The sequence below is a fragment of the Neovison vison genome, chromosome 13, assembly GCF_020171115.1.
Source record: "Neovison vison isolate M4711 chromosome 13, ASM_NN_V1, whole genome shotgun sequence".
Classification (NCBI taxonomy): Eukaryota; Metazoa; Chordata; class Mammalia; order Carnivora; family Mustelidae; genus Neogale; species Neogale vison.
Window position 1 is genome coordinate 115,514,077 of NC_058103.1, and position 24,634 is coordinate 115,538,710.

A 24,634-nucleotide genomic window follows, 5' to 3' on the forward strand; every position below is an offset into this window, starting at 1 on the left:
AGATCCGTTTTAGGTTTATAGAAAAATTGCGAAGATAGTACAGTTTTCTCATATACTGTACACCTGCTTCTTTTATTATTAACATCTTACATTAGAGTGATACATTTGTTGCAATTAGTACACTTATATTGATACATTATTATTAACTAAAGTCTGTACTTTATTCAGATTTCCAGTTTTTACTTAATGCCTCCCCCCCCCTTTTTTCCCCATGTTTTGGAATCCTATCCAGCATACCCTATTACATTTATTTGTCATCTCTCCTTAGGCCCTCTGGATCTAAAGTGGTTTCTCAGACATTCCTTGTTTTTGCTTTTGTTTTTAATTTTATTTATTTATTTATTTGGTGTTCCAAAATTCATTGTTTATGCATCTCACCCAGTGCTCCAGCAGTCCATGCCCTCCTTAATACCCACCACCAGGAGATATTCCTACTTTCTGATGACCCTGACAGTTTGGAGGAGTACTGGTTGGGTGTTTTATAGAGTGTCCTTCTGTTGTGATTTGTCTGATGTTTTTCTCAGACGGGGTTTATGGCTTTAGGTGAAAGACTACAGAGGAAAGATGCCAGTTATAATTATCAAATCATTCATTTCCAGTGTGTCTAATATTAACATAACTTTTCACTATCAATGTTGATCTTGATCAACTTGGCTGAGTTAGTGTTTGCTGCATTTCTCCACTGTAAAGTTAGCATGCCCTTTTCCCTCTTGAAAGGAAGTCACTGTGCACCGCCTACACGTTAATACACCCACCTTGAGGGTGGGTGTCTATGCAAATTCTTCTACATGGGAGAGTTCTCTGTTTTTAAACTTATTCAACCATTTCTTTCTGTATGAACTCATGGATATTTATTTTATACTCTGGACTATAATATAATATTTTATTTTGTTGCTCAAATTGTTCCCAGCTTTGGCCATTGGAAGTTTTTGGCTCATTTGTCCCTTTGGCATAGCTCCATCTAATTTTTTTGTTTTGTTTTTAAGCTCTTCCTTACTTTCTGGCACCACAATATACTCCAGACTTACCTATTATATTTCATGCCCCAATCCTAGAATTAGGCATTTTTCCGTGGAGTCATGTTCTTTTCATAACTATTATTTTTAAATAGCATCTTTATTGAGATACAATTTAAGTACTGTATAATTCACCTATTTAAAATGTGCAATTTAATTTTAGTATATTCACAGAATTGAGTAGGTATACCACAATTAACTTTAGAACATTTTCATCATCCCGAAAGAAACCCTGTGCCCATTAGCAGTCACTTCCCATTCCCTGTGTTCTCTCCCTTGCCACTGCCCATCTCCCCTATAGAACACTTTTTGTCTCTGGATTTACCTGGTCCAGACATTTCATGTAAATCATACAGTATGTAGTCTTTGGCACTGAGTTTCTTTTACTTAAGAATGCTTTTAAGGGGTGCCTGGGTGGCTCAGTGGGTTAAACCTCTGCCTTAGGCTCAGGTCATGATCCCAGGGTCCTGGGATCGAGCCCCGGATTAGGCTCTGCTCAGGGAGACTATTCTCCCACCCCTCTCTCTGCCTGCCTCTCTGCCTACTTGTGATCTCTGTCAAATAAATAAATAAATCTTTTAAAAAATGCTTTTAAGGTTCACCCATGTTATAGCTTGTATCAGTACTTTATTCCTTTTTAAGGCTGAGTAATACTCCGTTACAGAAGAAGGCACGTAATATGCAATTGGATCTGTTTTGCTGTTGCTCTTAGTCATCAGTGTTCAGCAAACTATAGCCTATAGGTTGTATCTGGTCTGTGGCCTGTTTTTGTACATCCCATGAGCTACTGATAGGTTTTACATTTTTAAAGTATTGTTAAAAAAAAAAAAGAGAGAAGAGTTAAAACAAAGGAGAATATGGGACAGAAACTGTATGTAGCCTGCAAAGTCCAACATATTCACTATCTGGCCCTTTTAAGAGAAAGTTTGCTGATTCCTGGCCATTGATGTTTATTACCCAGAGCTGTCAGTTCATTAGGGGCTGCAAAATGGTGATATTGTATTGCTCCCTTATTATTAGGTGGAATATTTCTATAAATAGAAACTATTATCAACCATTTAACTGCCATAGAAACAATTTGATTATGAAAAACACTTATTTTACTCTTATATGCCATTTTTCAAAATAATGATCTGGTTTTGTAACAGTCTCCAGAAGTGATCAGTTTGTTTTGTTTTGTGGTTTTTTTGTTTGTTTTGTTTTTGAGGTTATTATAAAGTAATGGAATTCAACATATTCGAATGTTTCAATTTATTACTGTCATTGTCAATGCTTAGCTGTTCTATATATGGCCAGTAAAAACCTCTTGAGTCGTCTGTGATGAACCTAGTAGTCATTTTGATAGCTTTTTTGCAGTTTCATCTTCTATTCCAGTTGCAGGCCTGGAATTAACCAGTTTTTTTTATCCTGTTTATTTTTGTTTGTTTTTAAGATTTTATTTATTTATTTGACAGAGATCACAAGTAGGCAGAGAGGCAGGCAGAGAGAGAGGGGGGAGAGCAGGCTCCCCGCTGAGCAGAGATCCCAATGTGGGGCTCGATCCCAGGACCCCGGGATCATGACTGGAGCAGAAGGCAAAGGCTTTAACCCACTCAGGCGCCCCTAGACAGTTTTTTTTTAAAGGTTCTTTTGTGTGGAAAGTGAAATTTAGAGCCAAAGTCTTGTTGTGGAGAATACTTAATCGCACTGGCTTGGTCATTGTTACTAGGCCATTTTAGTCAAGTGAGCTAGGAAATACATATTTTTTAGACAAGTGAAATACAAATTCATATTGGTACTTAAGATTAAAACTGAAGGAGGGAGGAGTCAAGATGGCAGAGAAGTAACAGGCTGAGACTACTTCAGGTAGCAGGAGATCAGCTAGATAGCTTATCTAAAGATTGCAAACACTACAAGTCCAACGGGAGATAGAAGAAGAACAGCAATTCTAGAAACAGAAAATCAACCACTCTCTGAAAGGTAGGACTGGCGGAGAAGTGAATCCAAAGTGAGGGGAAGATAGACTGCGGCGGAAGGGGCCGGTTCCCGGCAAGCGGGGGAGCAACGGAGCACAAAATCAGAACTTTTAAAATTAAGTCTGTTCCACTGAGGGACATTGCTCCAGAGGCTAAACTGGGGTGAAGCCCACACGGGGTCAGCGTGGCCTCAGGTCTGCAGGGTCACAGAAGGATCGGGGGTGTCTGAGTGTCGCAGAGCTTACAGGTATTAGAACGGGGAAGCCGGCTACAGAGACAGAGCCAACAGTGAGCTCGCAGCTTGGGGGTACCTTGAACCGTCGCAGGCTCGGTGAGCTCGGAGCACGGCCAGAGGCCAGGGAGACGGGAGTAACTGGGCGCTATTCTCTGAGGGCCCACTGAAGAGTGGGGCCCGAGCTCTCGGCTCCTCTGGGCAGGAGACTGGGAGGCCGCCATTTGTATTCCCGTCCTCCGGAGCTCTATGGAAAGCGCTCAGGGAACAAAAGCTCCTGAAAGTGAACCTGAACAGATTACTCAGCCGGCCCCTGGTAAGGGCGGTGCAATTCCACCTGGGGCAAAGACACTTGAGAATCACCACAACAGGCCCCTCCCCCAGAAGATCAGCAAGAAATCCAGCCAGGACCAAGTTCACCTACCAAGGATTGCAGGTTCAATACCAAGGAGAGCAGCGGAATTCCAGAGGAGGAGAAAGCAAAGCAGGGAACTCATGGCTTTCTCCCCATGATTCTTTAGTCTTGCAGTTAATTTAATTTCTTTTTTTTTTTAATTTTTCAATTTTTTTCTTCTGCTAATTTTTTAAACTTTTACCCTTTTCTTTTTTAACGTTTTTAACTAGTTTAATATATATATATTTTTATCTTTTATAGTTTTTCTTTATTCATTTTCTTTTTTTTAATTTTTTTTTTCCTGAACCTCTTTTTTTTTTTTTTTTTTTTTTTTTTAATTTTTTTTTAAAGATTTTATTTATTTATTTGAGAGAGAGAGACAGTGAGAGAGAGCATGAGCGAGGAGAAGGTCAGAGAGCGAAGCAGACTCCCCATGGAGCTGGGAGCCCGATGTGGAACTCGATCCCGGGACTCCAGGATCACGCCCTGAGCCGAAGGCAGTCGTCCAACCAACTGCGCCACCCAGGCGTCCCTTTTCCTGAACCTCTTTTTATCCCCTTTCTCCCACCCATGATTTGGGATCTCTTCTGATTTGGTTAATGCATATTTTCCTGGGGTCTTTGTCACCCTTTTAATATTTTACTTGCTCCTTCATATACTCTTATCTGGACAAAATGATAAGGCAGAAAAATTCACCGCAGAAAAAAGAACAAGAGGCAGTACCGAAGGCTAGGGACCTAATCAATACAGACATTGGTAATATGTCAGATCTAGAGTTCAGAGTGATGATTCTCGAGGTTCCAGCTGGGCTTAAAAAAGGCATGAAAGATATTAGAGAAACCATCTCGGGAGATATAAAAGCCCTTTCTGGAGAAATAAGAGAACTAAAATCTAACCAAGTTGAAATTTAAAAAGCTATTAATGAGATGCAATAAAAAATGGAGGCTCTCACTGCTAGGATAAATGAATCAGAAGAAAGAGTTAACGATATAGAAGACCAAATGACAGAGAATAAAGAAGCTGAGCAAAAGAGGGACAGACAGCTACTGGACCACGAGGGGAGAATTCAAGAGATAAGTGACACCATAAGACGAAACAACATTAGAATAATTGGGATTCCAGAAGAAGAAGAAAGAGAGAAGGGAGCAGAAGGTATATTAGAGAGAATTATTGGAGAAAATTTCCCTAATATGGCAAAGGGAACAAGCATCAAAATCCAGGAGATGCAAAGAAACCCCCTCAAAACCAATTAAGAATAGGTCTACACCCCGTCACCTAATAGTAAAATTTCAAGTCTTAGTGACAAAGAGAAAATCCTGAAAGTAGCCTGGGAAAAGAAGTCTGTAACATACAATGGTAAAAATATTAGATTGGCAGCAGACTTATCCACAGAGACCTGGCAGGCCAGAAAGAGCTGGCATGATATATTTAGAGCACTAAATGAGGAAAGCATGCAGCCAAGAATAGTATATCCAGCTAGGCTATCATTGAAAATAGAAGGAGAGATAAAAAGCTTCCAGGACAAACAAAAATTTGAACAAAATTTTTGTGCAAAACAAAACAATTTTTGTTCAAAACAAAACAAAACAAATTGTTCAAAACAAAACAGTTTTTGTTCAAAACAAAAAAAAGAATTTGCAAACACCAAGCCAGCTCTACAGGAAATATTGAAAGGGGTCCTCTAAGCAAAGACAGAGCCTAAAAGTAGTAGATCAGAAAGAACAGAGACAATATACAGTAACAGTCACCTTACAGGCAATACAATGGCGCTAAATTCATATCTCTCAATAGTTACCCTGAATGTTAATGGGCTAAATGCCCCAATCAAAAGACACAGGGTATCAGAATGGATAAAAAAACAAAACCCATATATATTTTGCCTACAAGAAACTCATTTTAAACCTGAAACTCATTTTGAAAGAATTAATAAGATTGACTTATCAAAAAAGAAAAGAGAAAAGACCTAACCCGAAGACACCTTCAGATTTAAAGTGAGGGGGTGGGAAGCAATTTACCATGCTAATGGACATCAGAAGAAAGTAGGAGTGGCAATCTTTATATCAGATCAATTAGATTTTAAGCCAAAGACTATAATAAGAGATGAGGAAGGACACTATATCATACTCAAAGGATCTGTCCAACAAGAAGATCTAACAATTTTAAATATCTATCCCCCTAACGTGGGAGCAGCCAACTATGTAAACCAATTAATAACAAAATAAAAGAAACACGTCAACAACAATACAATAATAGTAGGGGACTTTAACACTCCCCTCACTGAAATGGACAGATCATCCAAGCAAAAAATCAACAAGGAAATAAAGGCCTTAAATGACACACTGGACCAGATGGACATCACAGATCTATTCAGAACATTTCATCCCAAAGCAACAGAATACGCATTCTTCTCTAGTGCACATGGAACATTCTCCAGAATAGATCACATCCTCGGTCCTAAATCTGGTCTCAACCGGCATCAAAAGATTGGGATCATTCCCTGCATATGTTCAGACCACAATGCTCAGAAGCTAGAACTCTGTCACAAGAGGAAATTCGGGAAGAACCCAAATACATGAAGACTAAATAGCATCCTTCTAAAGAATGAATGGGTCAACCAGGAAATTAAAGAAGAATTTAAAAAAATTCATGGAAGCAAATAATAATGAAAACACAATGGTTCAGAATCTGTGGGACACAACAAAGGCAGTCCTGAGAGGAAAATACATAGCGGTACAAGCCTTTCTCAAGAAACAAGAAAGCTCTCAAGTATACAACCTAACCCTACAGCTAAAGGAGCTGAGAAAGAACAAGAAAGAAACCCTAAACCCAGCAGGAGAAGAGAAATCATAAAGATCAGAGCAGAAATCAATGAAATAGAAACAAGAAAAACAATAGAGCAAATCAATGAAAGTAGGAACTGGTTCTTTGAAAGAATTAATAAGATCGATAAACCCCTGGCCAGACTTATCAAAAAGAAAAGAGAAAGGACCTAAATAAATAAAATCATGAATGAAAGAGGAGAGATCACAACTAATAACAAAGAAATACAGTTATAAGAACATACTATGAGCAACTCTACGCCAACAAATTTGACAATATGGAAGAAATGGATGCATTCCTAGAGACATATAAACTACCACAACTGAACCAGGAAGAAATAGAAAACCTGAACAGACCCATAACCAGTAAGGAGATTGAAACAGTCATCAAAAATCTTCAAACAAACAAAAGCCCAGGTCCAGATGCCTTCCCAGGGGAATTCTGCCAAACATTTAAGGAAGCACTAATTCCTATTCTCCTGAAACTGTTCCAAAAAATAGAAATGGAAGGAAAACTTCCAAACTCATTTTATGAGGCTAGCATCACCTTGATCCCAAAGCCAGACAAGGATCCCATCAAAAAAGAGAATTACAGACCAATATCCTTGATGAACACAGATGCGAAAATTCTCACCAAAATATTAGCCAATGGGATTCAACAGTACATTAAAAGGATTATTCACCACGACCAATTGGGATTTATTCCAGGGCTGCAAGGTTGGTTCAACATCCGCAAATCAATCAATGTGATGTAACACATCAATAAAAGAAAGAACAAGAACCATATGATACTCTCAATAGATCCTGAAAAAGCATTTGTTTTTCTTCCAATCCAGGAGCAGGGAACATTTTTCCATTTCTTTGTGTCTTCCTCAATTTCTTTCATGAGTACTTTATAGTTTTCTGAGTATAGATTCTGTGCCTCTTTGGTTAGGTTTATTCCTAGGTATCTTATGGTTTGGGGTGCAATTGTAAATGGGATTGACTTCTTAATTTCTCTTTCTTCTGTCTTGTTGTTGGTGTAGAGAAATGCAAATGATTTCTGTGCACTGATTTTATGTCCTTACACTTTACTGAATTCCTGGACAAGTTCTAGCAGTTTTGGAGTGAAGTCTTTTGGGTTTTCCACATAGAGTATCATATCATCTGCGAAGAGTGATAGTTTGACTTCTTCTTTGCCGATTTGGATGCCTTTAATTTCCTTTTGTTGTCTGATTGCTGAGGCTAGGACTTCTAGTACTATGTTGAATAGCAGTGGTGATAATGGACATCCCTGCCATGTTCCTGACCTTAGCGGAAAAGCTTTCAGTTTTTCTCCATTGAGAATGATATTTGCGGTGGGTTTTTCATAAATGGCTTTGATAATATTGAGGTATGTGCCCTCCATCCCTACACTTTGAAGAGTTTTGATCAGGAAGGGATGCTGTACTTTGTCAAATGCTTTTTCAGCATCTATTGAGAGTATCATATGGTTCTTGTTCTTTCTTTTATTGATGTGTTACATCACATTGATTGATTTGCGGATGTTGAACCAACCTTGCATACTGTTTTTCTGAGTGACTGCACCACATCTCATTCTCTGCAACACTGCACAAGGGTTCCTTTTTCTCCACATCCTTGCCAACACCTGTTGTTTCTTGTGTTGTTGATTTTAATCATTCCAACAGATCACCTCATTGATTTTACATCTATATGGCTTTTCTTCCACACTGAGAATCCTGATTGGTTGGTTTGCTTGTTTTTTAAGAATCCTGTTCTTCATGATGTTAATGAAATTACTCATTTGCTTTAATCCTACAACACGCTCGTACACCCACCACTCTTAGAATAACATTACCAATAGTAACTACAACAAAATGGCTATTAAAATAGTTAAAATTTTTTGCAGTTCCTTTGGTCCTTAGGGCATATTCCACTAAGTATAGTTTGGTTATTGTGTTCTTAAATTGTCATATGATAGTTCCTGTCTGGATGGTCATAATGACAACTAGAGATTTAGGCTTGTTTCATCACCATTTTCAATATTTAGGGATTTCTAAGATTTAGTTTTGTATTTTAAATTTATACAACATCCGACCCCAAACTTCTATGTACAAGTTCTGTTCAGAGACATCTAGCTTCAATTCCTGTCTCCTCTAACTGTATTTCATTCGCCTGTATAGGTTAAAAATTACATGTGTATCATCTATTACTATCCCATCTCTCTTAGATAAATATACCCACTCTCTCCAGTGTTGCTTTTCCACTTAATTTATTCTAGGGATCAGTCCCTGCTAGAAGATAAAGTTACTCTGTTGCGGGGTTTGTAGCTGCACAGCACCTCACTATATCCGTGAACCACCATGTGTTCAGGGCTCTCTCCCTGCTGCTGCTTTGCATAGTGCTACAGTGGTTTCTCTTGCTTGTACCTATTTTCATGTTTTGGTCAGTGTATTTTCGGGATAGATTCACGGACATGGGATTACTAAGTCAAAGGGAAAATGCAGTTATAATTGTGCTAGATATTGCAAACTTTCCTCTCTAGTGGATATGCCATTTTACATTCCCCTTAGCCTATTCCCCTGTACTTTGCCTACAGAGTATGTTGTGAAAAATTTGTATTTTGGCCAACATGTTAGGTGAGCAGTTGTATCTCAGTGTAGTTTTAATTTGCGTTTCTCTTATTATGAGTGAGGTTGAGTATCTTTTAAAATGATTAAGGACCATTTGCATTTCATTTTAGTAATGAATTCTACATCTGCGTGAAAATGGTATGCAGCTATAGCATGGAAAAGTCTTATTTTACTCTCACAGATGTATTTACAACTGCCTGGTTAATACATACATGGTTTCATTGTGAGTATTCTGGGGTTTATGTCTTATCCTTCTGATACTGTTAACAACCTTCATGGATTTTTAGGTCTCCTTTTCTCCTCTCCCAAGGATTATTTCCTGTCAGAAATATGTTATCAAGACAGTAAGAACTCAGTGAATGAAATGTCAATTTGTGACTTAATATGACAGCTTACTAATGTAGGCTTGAATTAGCTTTAGGCTAATCAGGCTTTACCAAGTTTTTGAATTCAGTTTATTTCCATCATTAAATACACAGTTGAACAGAAGAATTCCAGAACCTGGTCTACAGACCTTGTGAAACAATGACACGATCTTTCTGAAACATCTGTTTACTTTGCATTGAGAGCTTATGCACACACAGCTTTCTTTGCAGAAAATAGCTCTGGTATTGAAAGATTCATTATTACAGATTCTTAGTCTTGTGTTCTTCTCTTTTGCATATATTTAAGTTGTTAGATTGTCCTGTGGGATTTCATAAATATTACTTCTGTTAGTAAAGCTGCTGATAGCAAAAGCTTTCAATAAATTATTCATGTGCCATTTGTTTTCTGTGTTCAAGAATTAGCATCTTTACTCAGAATTTTTTTTAGCTGAACTCAGTAGCAATTTGTAAACATATGGTGGTATAGTCACATAAAATCTGTAATGCTTGTTTTCCATATGAGAAAAGTACTCTATTAGCAATATTTAGAGCAATATCAGCTCTCTAAAACATAGCTGATTACTGAAAAAAAAGGAAAAATCGCTTTAAAAAATGTGAAATAATTACTCAAAAAATTGCTGCACTCTCAAGATATAGACCACTAAATTTTATGTTTTGCTTGTTCTTTGTGTACTTAATGTTCACTTTCATCCATCAAAAACTTTAGGTCTTGTTTTACAGTCTTCTCTATTGCAAGTCTGCCATTGTTCTGGAAATGTGAAAATCTGCTTGACTTACTTTCTAGTACCATCTTCAATTCTTCACTTTCTTTATCTCCAGTGGCTTCTCTTTCATGCCAAATACTAGCTTCTAGAATTGCACCCCAGCCCTTGTAATCACTCGATAGTGCTGAAATATCATTAAAATAGTATCACGGTCTCGCCACAGTCTCCTGTCCTTCCACGTTTCTCACATTGTGCCGGCACCACTCATAGTTGTGTTCTGTTCACTCTTGTGTATTTCCTTCCCTGTCTGTCTTAGATTCTATTGACAACCAGGTGCTGGTGTCTTCATCTTCAACCCTCTTCATTTTGACTTGCCACTCACTACTTAGGAAGTTTCAGTTTTAAATATCTATGTTCTCTTCACTTTATAGTCTGCAGATCTACGTTCTCATATTTGCCCTTTGTTTTTTTTTTTAAGATTTTATTTATTTACTTGACAGACAGATCACAAGTAGGCAGAGAAGCAGGCAGAGAGGAAGGGAAGCAGGCTCCCCGCTGAGCAGAGAGCCTGATACGGGGCTCTATCCCAGTACCCTGGGATCATGACCTGAGCTGAAGGCAGAGGCTTTAACCCACTGAGCCACCCAGGTGCCCCTGCCCTTCTTTTTAAATACAGTTAGCAACCTCACTGTGCTGTCAGTGTGGGCAGAACAATAATTCTGTTCTCCTTTTTGGTGTTCCTGTCCATTCTCACTACAGCTCCTTCAGATGTTTACCACCACGTGCAAAACTCTGACCCTTCCTGACAGCCCAGCCTGCCCACACCAGCAACAGTTGTGCTCACCTCCTACTTCAGTGACTGTACAAGCAATTAACTATGACTCCCATAGCTAACACCAGGCTTACTCATATCCTCATCTTTCCTTCTTGTTACAACAAAAGAAGTGTCTTTTCTCTGATCCAGAATTAATTGTCTGACATTTTTGTTTGTTTGTTTGTTTTTATTTAATTATTTTTATTAATATATAATGTATTATTTGCCCCAGGGGTACAGGTCTGTGAATCATCATGATATGCTTTTTTAAATATGGACATTTAACACTTGAAATTTCCCTCAAAGCATTGATTTAGTCACATTGCACAAATTTGACATGCTGTATTTTCATTTTCATTAAGTTGAAAATAATTTGTAATTTCTCATGTGATTTCTTCTTTGATCTGTGAGTTATTTAGTATAGGTTCCCTAATGTCCAAATATTTTAGAATTTTCCAGCTATTGGTTACTGATTTCTAGTATAGTTCCATTGTGGTTAGGAGATATACTTTGTACAACTTCAGCCTCTCATATGTACATTAGTGGTCATCCACAGATTCAAGGGGACTCTTATTGCCAAACTCCAGAGGTCGTGTGCATCTCTCTCAGCAGCTCCTCCTTTTTTCTACTCTGCAGATTGTAGTAACGTTGGCCTCCTCAACTCTGATCTGTTTCTTTAACTGTGAGATTTCAGAGGTCTCTGTGCTTTCCCTTTCTCATGCTGAGGACTGGAAGGGATATCTGCAGGGTAAATGGGGTGATTTTATGGCTCATCTTATTTGTTTCCTATCAGGGGTCACAGTCCTGCATTTTATGTTGTCCAGTGTTGAAAAAAAACAGTTTCATAGATTTTTGTCCAGTTTTCTAATTTTCTAAGGCAGGATGGTAAGTCTAGTTTCTGTTACTCCTTAATGGCTAAAAGCCTCGATCACAGTCTTAACCATCTTTTGGCCTGAATATTTGATTTCACCCTCTGTACTGGTTCTTTCCATCTTTCAACATGATCCAGTTTCTCTTCCATTACAAAGAATATAAAAGAAGACCAAGCTCAGGTTTTCTTTATTTACCAGTCTCTCTCTCCTCTGCCTTTTCTAATGAGTCTTTTTCCCTATTCTTGGTTTTATTTTATCCAGTTTTCTAGCCTTCTGCCAGGGAAAGCAGGACTTAAAAACAGAGAGACAGTGAATTGCTGGGAAGAGCATATAAAAGGTAGGATTAGGAGACTAGGACCTTCACAGAGCTAGTTGTCAGGGACGGCCTCTGTACAAGTGACAGTTGGTAGAAACATGGAAGGTGAGAGGAAGCTAGCTAGCTGTGTGGTGGAAGGGTGAGTGCAGAGCCAGTGTTCAGGCAGAGGGGATAGCAGAGGCAAAAGCTGTAAGATGGGAAAGAACATGGCTTGTTCAAGAACTTGAAGAATGTGACCAGAGCTTGTTGAGTTGGAGGGAGCATGATGTGAGATTAGGTTGTAGAGAGGCAGGGACCAGATCCTTCAGCCCCTTTTGAATGTCATGGTAAGGGATTGGATTTTACATTTACAGTAATGGGGGAGCTGTTGCAAAATTAGGCAGAGGAGAAAGATGTTTAGACTTGAGTTTTAAGATCACTTAATATTATATGTAATTGTCAAAATGTGATTTGAAGTAAAAAAAAAATATGGTCCATATTTTGCATAGCAGTTTCTAAAATGGGATTGGTGAAAACTAAGGTGCTAGGTATTAGCAGTGTGGGAGAAAACATTGTAGGCTTTTGAAGTTTTTCTTATGGACTTGTTATCTGCCAAGCAGTAGGATAGGGGCTTTATACCTGTCTTCACAGAGATTTCTTTGAAAGGAGGGCATTATTTTTCCTGTTTCACAAGGGAGAGAATTTTAGACACAGAGAAATTAGCTAGAATAGCAGAGCTAGAATTCAAAATTATGTTTGCTTGACTTCATTTTACAAAAGAGTTTTCCACTGTGGCTGTTTTTTGTTTTTTGTTTTTTTTTTTTGTGGGAGAGGGGAGAGGTGGGAGGCTGAAAATTGAAGAAAAGGAAAGCATTCTTATTATAACAAATGTTTCTTGAATAAACAATTTCAGATATTTTTCACTTGGGGGAAATGGTTGGGAAAGTAGATGCTATAAATTAGAATAATCAAATTGAATTTCCCTAGTAGGGTATTAGTAGCCTGAAAAACAATTTCAGCTCCAGCTTTGGTTAGAAGTTGACATCTCTGTTTTATACCCGTACCATGACAGTTTTTCATGGTATATGTATATCACGCAAATAAAACCATCCATGTAATATTAACAGCTAACCACATGCCTTACTTGCAGTTCCAGGAAAGGAGTTCTGCGTCTCTCTAGATTCAGTCTTTGGAGAAACCGGCTGTGCAGGGCAGAGGGGGGCTGAGCTCTGGAGCTGGGGGCCCTAACTGTTATGCAAAGTGGAAAACATTTAAGTTTTTCAAGTATTGCTTGTTCTTAATCAGGAATGTGAATATATTATTTTTTTGAGTACTTTGAATTGATTATTATTTTAACTTTCTAATTTTTAGACTTTATGATTTTAAATTGAGAACTTGAAACCAGGGCAGTAAGCTATATGGCAGGAGTGGACACCAAAGGCTCAGGAAGGATAAAACATAGAATTTACAGACTGAGTGGATAGGCTAGGGTAGTCAAAAGTAAAGTTATTAAGGAGTAAAAGAAGTATGAAGTCCTCTGGCATTAGTTTCTTAGCTTATATTGAAGACACGATTGTTAAAGGATGAGTAACATTATATATAGAATGCTTACGTTCATAAGTATGTAAAAAGGCTGGCTTATCTTTCTGTCCTGCATTTCTGATGCTGTCAAACTTTGAACCTCTGTGGGCAATAAGACAGATTTCATTTTATTTCTGCCAGTATTCAAATACTGTATGTTATTTTTAAATTCTGGGCATGATAAAATTTAGAATTATTGGCCATGTTGGTGTGCAGTGAGTGATACAATTTGTTGATATTTGGGGGTGGGGGAATTACAACTGAGGTAAGTTCCCTGTGGATATTTTCCTTTCATAAGATGGAATTCTATCAAGAAGTGTGAAGTGTTTTATCAAAAAGTGAGGAATAAAAAAAAAAAGTGAGGAATAGTCTATCAAGAAGTGAGAGCTATTCCATTAAAAAGTGAGAAATTTGTGGAGACTGGAGAATGTAGAAGAGATCAGACAGGATCGTTAAGCCTGTTTCAGGATAGTGGGTATCATGACTGTGGTCATAGTAAACTAAAATTAAGCAAATTTAAGTGGATAGGGAATTAGGAACCTGGTGGGAAGTATAGGCCAGTTTTTATACAAAGTCAGCCAAGGAGTGAGTGTCTGATAACTTTTCTACTGTGACAAAGGGAAAACGGTTAAAGAAGCGGAGATAGATCTGAGTACTGGGTGTTGTAAGTGATAAATCACTGAATTCTACTCCTGAAACCAATATTGCACTGTAAGTTAACCAACTAAAATTTAAATAAAAATTAACAAAGAAATGGTGATAGATTTTTTTTTAAAAAAGTCTTCTGTCCCAAGAAAGGATTATTTACTACCAATAACAAAAAGTTACTTTGTTATTAAACAGACATAGATGACCAGAAGAATGCATAGCAGTTGTTCATATTTTAAGAAGTAAGCAGTGCAGAAATCCATGGAACAAAAAGCCTCCACGCCGCCCCTGTATGCTCTCCATCAGTAGCTGAATCCCACTAGTACCCCAGAAAACATTGTTAAACTATTCAGTGTTTATTCTTTTAGCCCTTTCCCTATATTATTATGTTTTAAAATATTTTATTTAATTTTTAAAAATTTTAAGACTTTCATCATGATCTTTTAATTCATTTATTTTTTATGTGCAGCTAACCAGAATATAGTACATCATTAGTTTTTGATATACGTTCAATGATTATTTTAAGAGAGCATGTGTATGAGTGGGGAGGGGAGGGAGAGGGAGAGAATCTCAAACATACTCCTTGCTGAGCTCAGAGCCTGATACGGGGCTCGGTCCCACCATCATCCCAAGATCATAACCTAAGATGAAATCAAAGGTCAGACTTAACGTACTGAGCCACCCAGGCACCCCTTCCCTACATTATTTACATTTAAATATATGCATACACACATATATGTACATGTATCTATGGTTTTATGTAAGTGGGGTCATACTATATGCTTTTTGAACTTGGGTATTTTTTATTTAACAGGACATCTATTTTAATTTAATAATTTTTGAATATTGGCATATGAATATGCCCCAGACTTTTCATATTGTCCCTCTCCTATGCAGACTGTATATGAAAATAGCTTTATTTCTGCTGAACAATACTGTGTTTCATGTAAAATATTCACACAATAGCAAGGTGAAAGAAAAAATTAAACGTCAGCCGAAATCTCACCACCCTGAGATAATCTACATTTTAATGACTAGTATTTTAAAAATTTACCCTGTTAGGTATTTGCACAAGTGTGAACATATACCCGCACCTACCATAAACACGTGTAATATTTATAAAGGGGATTATACACACAAATTGATTTTTGTTATGAAATTATATTCTATGTGCTTGAAGATTTTTATCTACCCACCTCCTCCATCTCCTCCCACTAAATCAGTGGTAACAACCTGGTATACTTCTACTTTCTCAGTGCTCAATCATATGCACATGACATTTTATTATTTATACTTGTCTGCATTGTTCATTTTTCTTGGAGTTCATTCCAGATCAGCTGATATGTGGCTCGTTTATTTTTTCCTGGCTAAATATTCTAAGGCAGGAGGAGTCAGTAAACCATAGTCAATGGATCAAATTCTTCATGCTGCTTGTTTTTATAAATAGAGGTTTATTGGAATATGGCCGTATCCATTTTTCGTGATGTGACTTTTAAAATTCTTTGTTGTGTGTGATATATTTCCTCTCAGTCTTGTCATATTTTGCTTTGTTTCGATATTTTTGCCTTAAAGTTTTTAAAATTTAAATAGAATGAAGTGAAAAATACCTTTTCTAACTTTGAAGTTCCCTATTTTGATTTGAAAGGTTACCTGACTCCAGGGTTATCCTTGTATTTTCCTAAAATCTTTTTTTAAAGATTTATTTAGTTATTTATTTATTATTTATCTGAGAGACAGAGAGAGAGTACAAGCTGGGGTGGGGAGGGTGGAGGGGCAAAGGGGAAGGGAGAAGCCGACTTCTTGCCAATCAGGGAGCCTGATTCAGGGCTCCCTTCCAGGACCCTGAGATCATGATCTGAGCTGAACACAGATGCTTAACCAGCTGAGCCACCTGGAGCCCCCTAAAAGTCTTTTACCTAGTTTTTTTTTTCTGTAGGTCTCAAATGTATTTTTCTATATGTATATGAATGGCTTTATAGTGTAGTGTGGTTAAGATCACAGCCTGGTTCTGTTACTTACTACCTGTGTGACCTGGGACAAGGTATTTAACATTTCTGTGCTTTAGTTTTCTCCTCTAAAATGAGGATCATAATAGTACCTTTCATTAGATTGTAGTGGAGATTAAATGAGTAGTCAGTATGTAGAGAATGTTTAGAGCAGTCTCTGATACATAGAAACATGTTAAGTGTTTACTGTTATTACCTGTTGTAAGTAGGCTTCTGTTTTTTCCCTCATGTGGATAATCACTTGTCCTAGAAACAGAGTAGTTCATCCTTTTCCCCAGTTGATGTAAAATGCATTCTGTGTTGCATATTAAGTTTCCAAATATATGTATATCTATAGATATACATATATTTTTGAATCTTAAGCTTCCAATTCATATGTATTTATAACTTATATATGTTTATAATACATATAAATTTATATTTGGATTTATATTTATACATTGAAATATATATATATTTGAATATATATTCTATATCTGTCTATCTATCTATGGCTCTATTTCGTGGCTCTCTAGCTTATGGAGCTCTGTTTATCCCTGCTCCAGAGCCATAGTGACTTAATAAATACTGAAAACTGATGAGTGCAGTCCCTTTACTTTGTTCTTCTAAATTATTTTAGCTCTTCTTGGCTTTCTTTGGTCTTCTATATAATTTTTTAAGGACTCATCAAAACTTACAAACACCTGTTTATTAGTTTTGTCATAGAAGAAAGTGATACCAATTGGCTAGTATTTGAATGGAACCTGTGGTCTCATTGATATACTTCAAGCAGTGGAAGTTCTTAGAGGTTGTCTGGTTGTATCATCTAAAGATTAATACCATCCTTTCCTAAACTCTATCTCAAGATACCCCAAGGCACCTCCACACAACTCCCAGGGATATGTTAAGCTTTCTAAGGAAATGAAGTGACACCTGCTGGACACTGTGCAAACTTTGAGGTGAAGGTAGTTTACAGTTTCAACATTTGATTGTACTACCTTCATTTGAGTGCTGTGATGTTTATGAAATTGGGTTTTGGTGGTTGCTTGGATAAAAACCAAATACTATGCAAAAATCAGGAAATGAGCATGGCAGTATCCGATTTGATTTCAAGGTTTTGAGAACTGATGCAGTGTCCAGTTAGTGCACACATCCCATAATAACTAATTGTTTAAAAGTTAAATATTTTTCAACTTGTCTGCATTATTTTTTTCAATAAGATACTAACTTGTTAGGTTCAAACAAATGAGTCAATATTTATGTCCTAACTATAACATAAAACTGTTAGGCATTTCTTTTAGCTTAGGGAATTCGTGACAATTTTTAAAAAATAAGGCCTCCTGGAGCCAAGAAACTTTGAGAATTTCTGTGCCCTAACAAACAAGTTAATACAAATATTTAAAGATTAAGAACATTTGAAGTGCTGTGTAGGTACTGTGTGCCATGCTGGCTTGTAACAAGGTGGAACTAATCTTGTCTGGGCACAGAGACAGACAGCATTTCTGAGAAAGTAGTATTTAAGCTGAGCTTGAAGGAAGACTCGGGAGTTAATGGGGGAGGGATGGTGGGAATAGCTTGTGCAAAGAGGGCAGGAGCTGTGGAGGGGGGTGACAGATGCAGCAAGCCTTAGAGGGTGAGGGGAGAGTGATGCTCAGGGGAGGCTGAAGAGTAGGCAGAGGCCAAATCACACAGTGACCTGGAAGTTCTCTTAGGGAGTTTATTTAGTTAGTAAATGACGGTGGCAAGCCTTTGAGGGATTTTAAGCGAAGGAACAGTACCTTAGGTCACTGTGTATTTACTGAGGGAATAAAGTACAAAGATGCTATACATAAATATTTAAGTAATGCTGTATTCTAAGTAATATAGAGTGTATATTTGTGGTAAAATTTTGAAGGGCCTTGATTTTTCAGAGGCATTTGTATACTTCCCTGTAATTAAAAAAAATTTTTTTTGATGGCATATACTCTTGTTCAACTTGCTTGATATGGACTTTTAAAATGCAAGAAAGTCAGGGTGGCTTGGTTGGTTGGTTAAGCATCTGCATTAGGCTTGGGTCATGATCCCAGGGTCCTGGAATGGGGCCCCACATGGGGCTCCCTGCTCCGCGGGGAGTCTGCTTCTCCCTTTCCCTCTGCTCTTCCCCTGGCTTGTTTTCTCTCTTGCTCTCAAATAAATATAAAATCTTAAAAAAAAATCAAAAGCAGGATAAAATAATACTAAGTTGTGAAACATTTACATTCATGTACTTAATATTTTTTAAATGACAAAAGCTGTCAAATTTTAAAATGAATTTTTTATTAATAATTATTTTAAGTTGATAATTTGCATTTTTGATTGCCAGTCTAATACATTTATTTCTTAAGTTCCAGAATTGTTTAATTTGGGTGGTATAATAAAGATATAGCATTATACAGGAATGGTATAAGTAATTTCTCTTAGTTTAGCTATTATTTTGTATTGCCCTGGAGTTGATATTTTTATTTATTTTACTATAGTATCAATGTAACATTTTTTACAGTAATAAGCAAATCACGTCAGGTTACTTCTGAAAAATTCCTAAGCTCATTTGCGTTTTAAGACTCAAAGAATCCATTTCATAAGCATCAAATAGGGATGGAACCCACTTCGTGGTGTTTGGAAAAGGAAGATTAGTCTGTTTGGAATTTGATTCTCATTTTTAGAAACATTTAAAACAACTGATTATTACTCTCCTCCCTCTGCCAATGTATTTCATATTTATTTAGAACCACTCTTTCATTATGTAGTAAAGAACTAGTGTCATTCTTAAATTCATAGTGTAAATAAATTATAGGTAGGGGGTGTGTAGATATATTTTAAAAACAGTCTTGGTTTCATCTATTGGATTAAGCCTCCCTAATTGTTCACATGAAGAAATCGCATTAGAACTGATTACAGTGTGATTACAAGGGAGTTGGTCGGTACTCTTCTGAAAAGAGGTAAAGCTTTCAGTTGGAAAGTTTTATCTGGCTGAGAATATAAGATTTATAGAAATTTTTTTTATTATGTTCAGTTAGACAACAAATAGTACATCATTAGTTTTTGATGTAGTGTTCAATGATTCATTCATTGCATATAACACTCAGTTCCCATCACAGCACCTGCCCTCCTTAATACCCATCACCTGGCTACCCCATCCCACATCCCCCTCCCTTCTGTAACTCTCAGTTTGGTTCCCGGAGTCCAGAGTCTCTCATGGTTTGTCTCCCTCTCTGATTTCTTCCCATGCAGTTTTCCCACCCTTCCCCTATGGTCCTTTGTGCTATTCCTTATGCTCTGCATATGAGTGAAACCATATGATAATTGTCTTTCTCTGGTTGACTTATTTCACTTAGCATAATCCCTTCCAGTTTCATCCCTGTCATTGCAAATGGCGGATATTCATCCTTTCTGATGGCTGAGTAATAGTCCATTCTGTATATGAACCACATCTTTATCCATTCTTCTGTTGAAGGGCATCTCGTCTCCTTCCACAGTTTGGCTATTGTGGGCATTGCTACTATGAACATTGGGGTGCATGTGCCCTTTCTTTTCACTACGTCTGTATCTTTGTTGTGAATATCTAGTAGTGCAATTGCTGGGTCACAGCAATTCTATTTTTAGCCATTGGAAATACAAATCAAAACAACAATGAGATACCACCTTATGCCAGTTAGAATGGCAAAAATGAACAAGACAGGAAACAATAAATGTTGGTGAGGATGTGGAGAACGTATTTACACTGTTGGTGGGAATGCAAGCTGGTACAGCCACTCTGGACAACAGTAGGAAGGTTCCTATAGCAAATTCTAAAAAAAATTATGTTCTTCTCATGTTCAAGGAACTGGCCAAAGACTTAGAAAAATTAAACTGATCCCTTTTGTGCTCTTTACAGCAAAATGAATTCTAGGGGCACCTGGGTGGCTCAGTTGGTTAAGCATCTGACTCTTGATCTCAGCTCAGGTCTTGATCTCAGGGATGTGAGCTCCTTACTTAAAAAATGGGTTACAGATGAAGATTAAATGTAGAAAATGAAATCACAGAAGTACTAGCACAAAACAAAGCTGAAATTTTTTTATAATCTTGGGATAAAAATTTTTTTTAGTATAACATGTAATTTTATGAGTTAAAATTTGCTTTCTTATAATAAAAATGAAGTCAAAGTGGAAAAAGGAATATTTGCAAAACATGGTAGCTAGGTCAATAGAATGAGTAATCCACTAGAAAAATGGACATAGTGTATTTATGATGAATTTATGAAACAAATACATACCTTATTAATAACAAAGAATCATTTCAATTTTGTGCTTTTATGTTTCATAGAAAATTTCACTTTGAATAAAATAATTTTAAATATTTATAAATCCCATTGTAGGGTTTGAAATCTTTCATTAGATATTCTTGTAATCTAACAAATTTGGGTTTTCTCATCTGGCAGGGTCTTTTTTTCATCTTTTATAAAGGGGTTGTATTTTGATTTCCTAGTAAAAGAAATTTTATTTATTGGATACTTACAGTGAAATGACTTTCAAGTATCATATCCAAACAGCATAATTATTTAACAATAACTTTTATACAAATTATATTTTCTTACAGAAATAGAAGAAGAAAGCTTTGCTTAACTTTGTTCTTTTTATTATTTTTGTAGGATCCAGCATTCGAACATTCACTCCATTTTATTTTCTGGTGGAACCAGTGGATACACTCTCAGTTAGAGGCTCATCTGTTATATTGAACTGTTCAGCATATTCTGAACCTTCTCCAAAAATTGAATGGAAGAAAGATGGAACTTTTTTAAACTTAGTATCAGATGACCGACGCCAGCTTCTCTCAGATGGGTCTTTATTTATCAGCAATGTGGTGCATTCCAAACACAATAAACCTGATGAAGGTTATTATCAGTGTGTGGCCACTGTTGAGAGTCTTGGAACTATTGTCAGCAGAACAGCCAAGCTCACAGTAGCAGGTACGTTTTTAAAAAATAATTTATTTGTATTTTTAAATTTTTGTAAAAGGTATATCTTCATGAAAAGCAGTATTATCCTAGAGTTTTCATTTAACTGGTGACAAGAAATGTACTCATTTAACAAGTACCAGTTGAGCATCTGCTAGGCGCACGGCATTATGCTAAGACTTGCTTAGAGCCATAGGGAATGAACTTTTTCCGTCATTTAGATGGCTTATAGTTGCAGTCAGAAGTATTAAGTCCATTCTTTTCTTCTTTTTAACTTGGAAATGATGGAGGAAGTCATATAGGAAAATTGATTCCCTTTGATTGCTAACTTTTATCCTCCCCAGTATAACCACTTAGTATGGCTTTGTAAAGCTTGCAGTGTCACCAGAATCTTGGTTCCCTTATGTCCCAGCCAAGGAAATGACGTTTAATTCGATTAATTATTTAAAAACCTGTGGGATGTGGGTATTAAGGTGAAGAGCAGGAAGTTGTAAAGAGACAAACATTCACTCCCTTTTAGAGCATTCTTATTTGAAGAATAATGGAAGTGTAAGCTGAATAAGTCATAACTGCCTTGTAGTAGACACTGGTTTTCTTCGGGTCAGTGTTTCTTCACTTGAGTACTAGAGGAAGTAGTTAGTGTTAAGGGTCACACTGTACAAAAATGGTCTTATGTTTAAGTCTTATATTTATATTCATCTTGGTAAAATGCTGACATGTAAAAAAAGAACATGAGGGGGGCACCTGGGTGGCTCAGTGGGTTAAGCTGCTGCCTTCGGCTCAGGTCATGATCTCAGGGTCCTGGGATGGAGCCCCGCAGGGGGCTCTTTGCTCAGCAGGGAGCCTGCTTCTCTCTCTCTCTCTTTCTGCCTCTCTGTCTACTTGTGATCTCTCTCTGTCAAATAAATAAAATCATTAAAAAAATAAAAAATAAAAAAAGAACATGAGGAAAAGAGTAGTTTCCCATCTCATTGCCACTGTAGGGTGATGGTTCCCCATTTCCCACTCACTCCAGACTGTATCTGCTCATTCATTCAGAATATGATTCATTCAGAGAATGATCACCAGATACTTGAAGCTGGATTTGAGTGTGATATAAAGCTACTATAATTATTCCCTAATCACAGACTGAGGATGGAAAAAGAAAAGGGGAAAAAAGTCACTTCTTTTGATTATTAGTCTTCCCCCCCCCACCCCTTTTCATCTTTTCTTTCTTTCCTTCCTTTTCCCCTTCCTCTCCCTCCCTCCCTTTCTTCCTCTAATCTGCTCTCCAGACTTTCTCCCAACATGCTGACAAATAAGTTAGCATTGTGGCTGCCCCTACAGTGTCACTTAGGTAAGCTGTTTATCATTTATGTTCTTAAGCTTGGCTTTAATCGTGGCTCCTTCCTTTCAGCAGTCTTCCACAGCCATTCACCAAATCCAGTGAATTCTGCTTCCTGGTTGCCGTGTATGTAGTCCTGAGGCTTGTCCTCACCATCCCTCACCACACACAGCCTGTCACTGTCCGCTGCCTCATTCTTTCCCTTTTCCAGTCCAGTGGTCAGGCTCTCTCCTCACTCTTCAGTAGCTCCTCAGTGACAACATCAAGTAGATGACTAAACTCTTGAACAGGCCTCTAGGTCTTTTCATGAGCTGGCCTTTACTTCTACAGCTTCCTGACTAACTGACTTCCTCTCTCCCTCCCTTCCTCCTTCCCTCCTTCCCTTCCTCCCTCTTTTTCTCTTCCCCCTCCCTTTAAAAATATTTATTTATTTATTTATTTATTTGAAAGAGAGAGAGAGAGGGAGAGGAGTGGAGAAGGGCAGGGGGAGAGGGAGACAATCTCAAGCAGATTCCCTGCTGAGCACGGAGCTTGATGTGGGCCTATATCCCAAGACCCTGAGATCATCACTTGAGCCGAAATCAGGAGTCACATGTTTAACCGACTTAGCCACCCAGGCACCCCTCTCCAGCTTCATTTCTTAGCACTCTGCCCTGCCTCTGTCCCTGCCCTCTTCTATCAACAGCAGCAGGACCACTTTCATCACATTTTAAGCTCAGTCAGTACCGAATATTTTCAAATCCCTTTATTCTCTGTCTCTGGCCTTTCCTCGTGGCTTCACCACTGCCTGTTACACCTGTTGTCTGCTTTTTCCTCTCTTTCTACTCTGCTGGGTTTGTCCATCCTTCTTTTTAACTCTCATATCATTCAGGAAGCATATTTTGGTCTAATGTCCTAGTAAACAGCCAATTTTAATACAATATAGTCAGTTCTTTGGCTGCAGACAAGATTCTGTAGGAGAGTTATTTAACTCTCTCATGGCCTGAGTATCAGGAGGAAAGAAGATATGAGCTAAGAGAAGTATAAAATTTCTTTTAATAGTTGCATAATATCCATTGTATAGATATACTGTGATTTATCCAGAGATTCCCTTTTAGATTAACAGTTACATGAATAAAAATTGTATTATGTTAAAGGTAGTTGTTAACATTTTACTGTCTGCCTTATAACCCCCACAAACATACCCAAATCTGTTTTTTTTTTCTGAATTATTATGGCTAAGTTGGAGGAATTACCCCCACCTAAATACTTCCATATATATTTCCTAAAAACAAAAATACTCTGCTAAAATAAGGATCCATCTCTGTCTGTCAAATAAACAAAATCTGTAAAAAAAATAAAATAAAATAAAATAAGGATCCATCAATTTTAGGAAATTAGCCTTAATACACTACTACCATAGAGACCATTCTGATTTTACTGGATGTCTCAGTAAAGTTCTTTTTTTTTTTTAAAAAAGATTTTATTTATTTATTTGACAGAGATCACAAGTAGGCAGAGAGGCAGGCAGAGAGAGAGGAGGAAGCAGGCTCCCTGCTGAGCAGAGAACCTGATGCGGGGCTCGGTCCCAGGACCCTGGGATCATGACCTGAGCCGAAGGCAGAGGCTTTAACCCACTGAGCCACCCAGGCACCCCATTAGTAAAGTTCTTAATATAAGCAAAAAACAAAAGCAGGAATTTGCCGCTCTGCCACTCCTTTCTGGTCCAGGATTACATGTTGTGTTGAGTAGTTTAGGCTGTTTTGGTCTCAAACCATTCTTTAGTTTATTCTTGTCTCATTTTGTGTTTTCTGAGTTTCCCCTATGAATAGACTCTGGTTTTGCATTTTGGGAAGGAATATCACAGAAGTAAGAGATGCTGTGTTCTTCTTAGTGCGTAATATCAGGAAGTGTCTGATGTTTTGTTTCCTGGTGATGTTAACTTTTATTACTTTGTTAATATGGTCTATGCTGTGTTTCTTCACTGTAAAGTTAAATATTTTGTACTTTTATTAATTAGTAATAAGTATTTTGGGAAGAGCAAATTTGAGACTCTCTCTCTATCCT

At 37.4% G+C, this 24,634-nt stretch overlaps 1 protein-coding gene across 8 annotated transcripts in view; it reads left to right on the forward strand.

Annotated features, from left to right (window-relative positions):
• NEO1 (neogenin 1) overlaps positions 1-24,634 on the forward strand; it is a 238,380-nt gene that overhangs the window by 48,748 nt on the left and 164,998 nt on the right. For all 8 annotated transcript variants that reach the window (XM_044231480.1, XM_044231487.1, XM_044231483.1 and 5 more), the window contains exon 2: positions 20,959-21,276. In XM_044231480.1, the coding sequence (XP_044087415.1) occupies positions 20,959-21,276 (318 nt within the window). The remainder of the gene's footprint in view (positions 1-20,958; positions 21,277-24,634) is intronic.